The following is an 8393-nucleotide window of genomic DNA, read 5'->3' on the forward strand; positions in this document are numbered from 1 at the left end:
TGATGACAGTCAAAGATTTTCATGGCCTCTAACAGAGAACCCACGTTTGTTAAATAGGAGGGACAGCTCATCTGCATGGACAAGCATGCATCTGATACCTAGCTGCCATCTTATCAAATGGAGAAAGAGAAATAGTGCCTACTTCACCTCTGGAGCAACCAATTCTATGTCCTTTCTGAAATGCTTACGAATTCTGTTTTTTTTAAAAGAAAAAGGACATCAGCCATGTTCAAGTGGTTCAGCTGCATTCCCTGGGGCACACATACACAACTCTCAATTCAAAGATATACCAGCCATTGACTTTACACCAGTTGCCAGAGGTCAGCGTTGAGACAATTCCAGCAGTGAGACTTTATGTCATCCATGCCAAAAGGGACCAAACTAGAACGCCACGTAGAAGACAGGGTGCAGTGCACATAGTGGTTTGCATAATTCAGGGCTATGCACCAAAAGGAGCCACGTTAATAATAGCCCCTCTTTGTGCAGGTTAAATGAAGGCCGGTCACTGGGTAAACATTTTATTTATGTTAAAATAAGGTTGACAAGCTACCCCAGTTTAAGCTGGCATCATCTTAATAACTCATTATAACGCTGATGTTTCAGCTTGTTAGCATAATTTAAAAATACATAAGCAGCTAATTTGCAGCTTCCATCAAACCTGCAAGATGCAATGATCTGATAGGTACAGCATTCAAGAAAAATAAACACAGACACATTCCATTATATTTATCTTACTTGTACAATATTTGTTCTTTTCAAACAAACTGATGAAATTCAATTTATTCACAAGCTCTGGAAATCTAAACTGATGATTCCTGAATCACCAAGTATTTTTCACACATTGGGATAAATCCATTACTTAGAAATTACGATGGCTGTACAATTAACTTACGTTTGTTGTGACATAATTGAAAACAGGATCCTAACTGCAAAGCTGCAGTCATTATAATTACATGAGCGAAGAGTAGGCAAGCCAAATTGATTCCAATTCTAGTTCCCACTTTCCAGGACTAGTTTTACATGATGACATCATTTAACAAAGACTATAAACCACTTATTTTAGGAAAGTTATATTGACTCATGGTACTGGGCATGGACAATTGAACCATCTCCTTGGTTGTACTGGAGGTACAGTTAAAGTTGTCTTGGCATGTTCATCTTCAGGGGAGCAAAGGTGAAATAAATCATAGATCTCATCCCAAGTGCAATACAAATAGTTTACATTAACTCAAAAACACTAAATTACAAGCAATGGAGATTGGAGTGCAGGGAGGCAAAAATACAGCAGCAAATTTCAAAAGCAAGTTTGATAACTGTTACATGCAATTTTTAAAAAAAATCTAATAGTCAGAAATTGAGCTCAATTTCCAGTTTCCAACAAACATACTCCCGTTTATCATCAATGGGACAATTATTAGTGCCACAAACATTTGAATTTGGTTGGCAGGAAAACTGTATCATATGATTTTCTTCAGACCATTTTCTTTCTTTTCCACAGTCTTCAGGGGATAGGAAAGAGAAAAAAGGTTGGGCAGTCCTCTTATGGTTGTTGGTCAAGTTTGAAAGTGTCATCCTCTATTCTTCTGCCTGGACCACACATTCCTTTCCATACCATTTCAATTTTACTGAAATCATACTCTCCTTTCAGGTTTACCTTCTCAATTTTGCAAAACACTGCATGTCACCTTTAATAAAGAGTCGGAAAGCACATTTCAACTTCCGCTCAGCTTACGTATTTGCTTTTAGTATTAGGTTACCATGAAACATTCAGTATAACCAAGTTACATTTTAGCTCAGTTGACAACAGTTGTTTAGTTCAGACTTATACTCGTGCAAATTGCCAACTGCAAGCCTCCATCAGCATGAAATATTTGAACATTGGTGAGCCAGTACGTAGTTCTTATGCATTTTCATTGTTTTAAGGCTAAAAAGACTACCACATACAATAGTTATGCCTTGAGCTTGTAACAAAATAGGTTGTCTTTTTGATCAAACAGTCGACAACTGCTGTCAAGACGCAAGACAGCAACCAGCCTCCTCATGTTTGGAAAGAAGAGACATTCTGGAGAAGGTCTTTGAGCAGCTCTTGCACTGGTATCTCTTCACATCAGAGTGTGTCTGCAGGTGGGCTCGGAGGTTTGAGCGATCTGCAAAAGCCCTGCTACAATGAGGACAGGCAAAAGGTTTCTCCCCTGCAATGGAGCAAGAATAAAAATGGAGCATCAGGATGCTACAAACTCTCAACAGAAAGATGATGCACAATTTATTTTAATTATTGGACAGGATACATGTCTAAATTGCTACTTCATCTACTTTGTAAGTGGTAGCTAATTTTCTCATCTCCATGCCAACAACTCCAAATAAAAATGAAGGAAAAGCACTTGCACTCAGATTTCTAGTTATTCCAGTTCACAATCACCCTTTAGGAATAATTGGATGGCATAGTGGCTCAGTACTTAGCACCGCTGCCTCACAGTGTCAGGAACCCAGGTTCTATTCCAGTCTCAGGCGACTGTCTGTGTAGAGTTTACACATTCTCTCAATGTCTGTGTGGGTTTCCACCCACAACCCAAAGATGTGCAGGTTAGGTTGACTGGTCGTTCTAATTTGCCCATAGTGTTCAGGGATGTGTAAGCTAGGTAGGTTATCCATGGTGAATGTGGGGTTACAGGGATACAGAGGGGGCCTGGGATCCTCTTCGGAGGGTTGGTGCAGGCTCAGTGAGCTGAATGGTGTTTTTATGCATTGTAGGGATTCTTAAATGCCTTCTTAAATGTCTGTCCTCTGGTAACAAGGAGATCCTAACTGTGAAGTTGGGAGATATTTAAGTAAGGAATTACTGGCATCCCCCATCCTGTGCACTTCATTTCTGCACTAATATTCTGTTTCATAAACCGGTGTAGTGAATTATTTAAAACATTAACTAGAAGAAAGTCTTAAGAGTAGTTCACTTTTACACAGTTTGTCTCATTAGTTCACTTTAAATTATTTGACATTCCATTTTTAAAAATGTACCTGATTGCCATTTTGTCAACTTCATGGCATACAATTTGGGATTCCCAGATGGAAAACATTTAATTCACTGCTTAATTGGAGCCATGAGAAATCATATAAGCCATTTAAAATGATGATTTCTCCAGCTTTCATGCTCAGCAAATAAGTTGACTGCAAATAAGTTACAATGATCATACAGCTTAACTCCAAGGCTCTTATAGCAGTGGTAGCGGCCCTGCCTCTGGGTCAGAATATCCACGTTCAACTACCACCTGTGCCAGAAATGTCTCAACACGTCTGCATAGGTCAGTTCAAAATGGTACAAAAGCTTATCTACTGGACTGACTTTGAAAATGTCACCTCAACAAAGTTTATGCTGTCTTGCTAGCAATTAATGCTTGGATCTCATCTTTTTGTTTGGCTTGGTCCCAGAGATTCTGTTTGAGGATTTATCCCAGTTATTTAACATGCTGCCAGATTCCTATAAGAAGACCTCAAATTAGGGTGTTTGAACTTTTCTTGGGATTGTTTAAATATAGAAAGTAATACAGTGAACTTAGTTGGCTGAAGACTGCTCCGCTATTAAGATGAGGCTGACTGTATAACCAATCTTCAATAGAATCATTCTTCGATCAAGTTTCCACACAATGTGCTGGAGGATGATTAACAGTCTTTCCTCATTCCAACCAACAACCATTCACAACTGTAACAGTAACATGCTTTTCAAGGATGGAAAAGACAAAACATAATTGTGTTCCATACTGGTTATTCCTATATTGCAATTTTTGGATATTTGGAACATTAATGGAAGGGCATTCTAGAATTCTAGTTGTATCTCAAGGAGTATATGTTGCATGCCAAAGGCTTCAATCAACTTAACCTTAAGGTAGGAAATGAAAACAACAGGTCAATTTTCCTGAGATAGTAGGAACTGCAGACGCTGGAGAATGTGAGACAACAAGGTGTAGAGCTGGATGAACACAGCAGGTCAAGCAGCATCAGAGGAGCAGGAAAGCTGACATTTCGGGCCTAGACCCTTCTTCAGAAATTTCTGAAGATTTTCTGAAGAAGGGGCTAGGCCTGAAACGTCAGCTTTCCTGCCCCTCTGATGCTGCTTGGCCTGCTGTGTTCATCCAGCTCTACTCCTTGTTAAGTCAATTTTCTTTCTGGTTTAGGGAAGCATTCAGCTTATTCTGTGCATGACATCCTTCTGTTAAGGCATCTGAGATTGGGAACTTTGTTCGCATTAAGTAAAATTCTTCCACTCTTTCAATGGTTTAAAGATGGTAATTAACAGTCATGAGGCAACCTTCACTTTGCTCAATTAAGAAACATCCATGAATACACAAGTTACCCCCAACCATTTGCACTGATTACTTTCAGTTCCTGACAAAGTGGCACTTCTAGGTATGAGCTTGTATAGCATTGTCTGCCAACATGCATGACATACTAGGAAAGGGAGTAAAAGAGCACATTGTGGCTGTGTCTAAGCCTGTCATCGTGCTCATTCACATATTAATTTTCCACAAGTAGAACAGGGAACAATGATTAGTAGTGCAAAGATGGTTGTTTGTATCAATTTCCTTAATCCTAGGATTTTACACATGACAATAAAAAGATATTCTATTCTGAAAAAAAATTTTATTGCTTCTACTTACCTGTATGGGTTCTGATGTGCCCCTGTAACAGCCATGGTCTTGAGAAGGCTTTACCACAGATTTTGCAGACACAGGGCAATGTGTGTGTCCTTATGTGCATCTTTAATGCACCTAAGCTGACATATTCCTTATCACAATACTTGCAGTTAAAGTACTTTATAGTCTGTGATTCACAGTGAAGCTGTCTGTGTTTAGACAGACCAGATAAAGTATTGTACACCTTGCGACAGTGAAAACACTCAAACTTCTCCTGGATTGCTTCAACAGTGCTTTCAGATTCAAGGTTCTTTTCCTCAGTGTTGCTGTCTCCTTTAAATGTGCCATTGTTAGTGGCTCTTCTTTTGGCTTTTTTAGCAAGGGACAGGTTAAGGTCATTCACTGTATCTCTTAGTGGGGTGCTGCTGGCTCTGACAGCCGCACATTCCTTAACACTGATCTCCAGGCTTGGCTGGCTACTGAATGGTGTTTCTGTTCCAATGTTGGCATCTGGAGGAGGGGGCAGACACACTCGGAGACTGATAGGAGCTCTGTCCCACAGTCTTGGCGGGTCACAAATGATGGGAGTGAGCACTTCAGGCTGTGGCATCAGTGGAAATGTCAAGCCCTTATACAAATAGGGTGAAACGGCTGTTGCTGAGAAAAAAAGCAAAAGAAAACTCATATCATGCAAGTTATTGTAACTTAATATTTGTAGAAGTTCTATTTATTGAAGATTCACTTCTAAAACAGCCTTGTGTGTTTACAAATATTCCAAATGCATAACACAAATCAAATTCCAGCTATATAAAAGCAAACACATTGCTTAACTTAAATTGAATCTTCAGATTAATAATTTCACCAGTCCTATGAGCAAGTACAATGCAGGGGAATATTTTTGTTTATTGGGTTAAAATTATTTGTTTGTTCTCAGATAGAAACTTCTAAAAAAGACCACTTAAAACAGTTTTTGTTTTGCTGAGCTGGTTGCAGTTCAGATTGCTCACAGCCATAATAGTATCTCTTATGTCAACATTAAAAACATACATTGTTATATACAAACATCAAACGGAGTTCTATAAAATTATAGGTGATGTGTTATTGCTCTTGCAGCTGTGCAATGAGCTAACTTTGAATCAAAAAGAAAATCTATTTTGTGGAAGATAAATTTTGTCTTTAAAAGGGCAGAAAGACCTGGTAACGCTCACAGCACACCAGCAAAAAAATCACGGGAATTTTTTTTCTCTATCATGCAAGGTTAATGACCATAGAGCCTCAGAATAAACTGATATCGAACTGGGGTGGATATTGTGCACAGCACTGATTTGCACTTTGAAAGTTCTAGAAATCTAAGAGGCAGAATTATTATGGACTGTCCAAGTTCAGCAAGTTAATTTTATTTTTAGAAAGATTGAGATATAATTTGAGAGAGCATATAGTCACCTGCACAGTGAAAATGTACTTCTGGGGAAGTAGATGGGAGGGTGCTATTTCTAACAGGGTCCTTCAAAGCAAACTGTCACATTGGGCAGCAGAAAGCTTGGATGTGGGGAATTGGGGGAAAAAAACAAACAAAAACAAAATCTTATGATAACTACTTCACTCGTTTAAGTTTTGTTTTTAAAAAATGAATCAAAGTAAATGGGATTATTTAAATGATGTGTTTTAATAAGCAAAACTTAGAGAATACACGCAAATGTGTCACTTAATCATGCCTCAGGAAAGAAGTTGCACTTTTGAATTTAGTTTAAAAAGTGCATTATTAAAAAAGATTGTATTGAAGGCTGCTGCGATCCATGCTTTCCTTCATGCGAAGCTATAGATTTCCTCACTGGATTATTTCCCTACATAATGTTGGGGAATGTACTGGTAATGTATATCACTCAGCTAATGTCTCTACATTTCATATTTTTTCCTAACTGCTAAAAAGTTACTAAAATATTTTATTTGTAAAAGCAGTGAACATTGCCTTGCTGGTATCAAAAAATGACCTTGCGCATTTATCGTTTTTTTTCATATAAATCACTGTAAGAGATTAAAACATCCCTTGGTGGTCCCCAAGTTAAAAGGAGAAGTCTGATTTGGGACAGGAAACAAGCGTTTAAAAATAAACTACACTCCTTCAGATGAAACCGTAGTTTTATTTAAAAAAATCACCTCAATGCCACACAATCAGTGGGGAGGACAAAATACTTAGCACAGCCTAAAAAACTCGTTGCAGATTTAAAGACAATACAATTCCTGAACTGGAGGGACCAGCGTGTGAATAAGAATGCGAACCGCGTGTGAGGCTCTGCACCTGCTGGGACTCTCTTTAGTTTACAAGCCGCGCTTCTGCAAACTCTATTTGCTGAACAGTCACATTGAACAGAAACCTTTCTTCGGTTTTAACGGGGGAAATAAAATGCAGAAGCCTGTCATTCACATGGTCACGCCGTGACAGTTTACATAAATACCAGGCTCTGTAATTACTTACAATCCTTTCTTAAAAATAAACGAAAAGTCCATTGTAACCGAATTAATTCGTGCAAAAGTTACAATTACACGGCGACAAACTTTAAAAGCTTATTCGAACAAACAAAAGCAACTGTTTAAAAAGTTTCAAAACTTCATTACCATTCTGAATTTCCAGTTGGCTGTAGTTGGGCTTTTTGGTGCTGCAATGCTTCTTAATGAGGAAAGAACGGGGCATAGCTACTATTACTGCCGCTGCTGCTTTTCTTCCTCGCAAACGGAGCATTCAGTCTCCAGTTCTTTGGAATCTGCAACCGTTAGCTGAGATCTCCAGACAGAGGAAATAAAAGTGACATAGAAGAGCAGTGGGAGAACAAGTGGAATGGGAAACCCAATCCCACTGGCGGAAAATATCGGAGAGTCAGGTGCAAGAAGGGTAGCGGTGTGTCGGGGTAACCTTCATTAACATAGACCTCCCGTCAATCCAACTAGGGGCAGAGTCTCTGGAGAGGGGAGGAGCCTGGCTCAGCCTATTCTTCCGCCCCCCAGAACAGGTGCATCTCAGAACTGTAGGCTGACAGTTTACATTCTGGACATTTCCTTCAGTGAAAAATGGACCAGATCACATTGCATAAAACATTGGAATAACATCACAAGTCAGACAGCACAGAATGTCTCTCAAAAGCTGCGACAAAATTCTCATCAAAAAACAATGCAAGTCACTTCCTGGCAACAAATGCTATTTAAACAATTATTTTAAAATGATTTTGCAAATCTTAATTGCCTTTTCAGCGCGACATCGTCCTGCAGACATTTGTCTCACTTATAATGAAAGTAGTTAGACCAGGAGTAAGTATTTTACATAAAGTACGAGATTCCATGAAGCAGTTGTTTTAGAGATGCATTTTAACATTGCAGCAGACACCTTCAGCTAAATGTCTCCAATTCAGCATTCCTGATGTAAGCATTATTGGTAGAAAGTCGCACGTCGTGTGCGGTATTTCCTCACCGTGCTCCAGCAGTGCGTTAGGAACACTGAAGTGGAAACCCTTAATTCTCATTACACTTTGGCTTCTCTCACAGCCAACGAGGCAGTTTCCATGTATAGATCGTTCTGTCCTACCAAGTGAATGAATACTGTACACTCCACAAGAGTGAATGTGTTAATATGTCGCAGGATTATCAACGATCCTTTCCGTATATTGCCCTGCTAGGCAGATAAACTTTATAATGAATGATCATTTATAAACCACGTTGAATTAATTCGCCTTCTTGCACTTACTGCTGATATCCCTGGCCTACCACCCCATT

The 8393-nt window shown here is 39.1% G+C and overlaps 1 protein-coding gene across 1 annotated transcript; it reads right to left on the reverse strand.

Moving 5' to 3' along the window:
• Positions 1 to 542: 542 nt before the first annotated feature.
• snai3 (snail family zinc finger 3) lies at positions 543 to 7555 on the reverse strand. Its single transcript, XM_048546779.2, has 3 exons — positions 7245 to 7555; positions 4653 to 5285; positions 543 to 2192 (listed from the first exon to the last, which is right to left on the reverse strand). The coding sequence occupies exons 1-3, from the start codon at positions 7366 to 7368 to the stop codon at positions 2011 to 2013; spliced, it is 939 nt and encodes a 312-aa protein (XP_048402736.1). The 5' UTR covers positions 7369 to 7555; the 3' UTR covers positions 543 to 2010.
• Positions 7556 to 8393: the final 838 nt, after the last annotated feature.

The sequence above is a fragment of the Stegostoma tigrinum genome, chromosome 16 (genome assembly GCF_030684315.1).
Source record: "Stegostoma tigrinum isolate sSteTig4 chromosome 16, sSteTig4.hap1, whole genome shotgun sequence".
Lineage (NCBI taxonomy): Eukaryota > Metazoa > Chordata > Chondrichthyes > Orectolobiformes > Stegostomatidae > Stegostoma > Stegostoma tigrinum.

What these genes read in the sequence shown, in the direction of transcription:
- snai3 (XM_048546779.2), bottom strand. Translation starts at nt 7,368, where the DNA reads ATGCTCCGTTTGCGAGGAAGAAAAGCAGCAGCGGCAGTAATAGTAGCT. An exon ending in CCAACTGGAAATTCAGAATG is followed by an intron (nt 5,286 to 7,244) that starts GTAATGAAGTTT and finishes TTTTTTTCTCAG; the next exon opens with CAACAGCCGTTTCACCCTAT. An exon ending in GCACATCAGAACCCATACAG is followed by an intron (nt 2,193 to 4,652) that starts GTAAGTAGAAGC and finishes GCTCCATTGCAG; the next exon opens with GGGAGAAACCTTTTGCCTGT.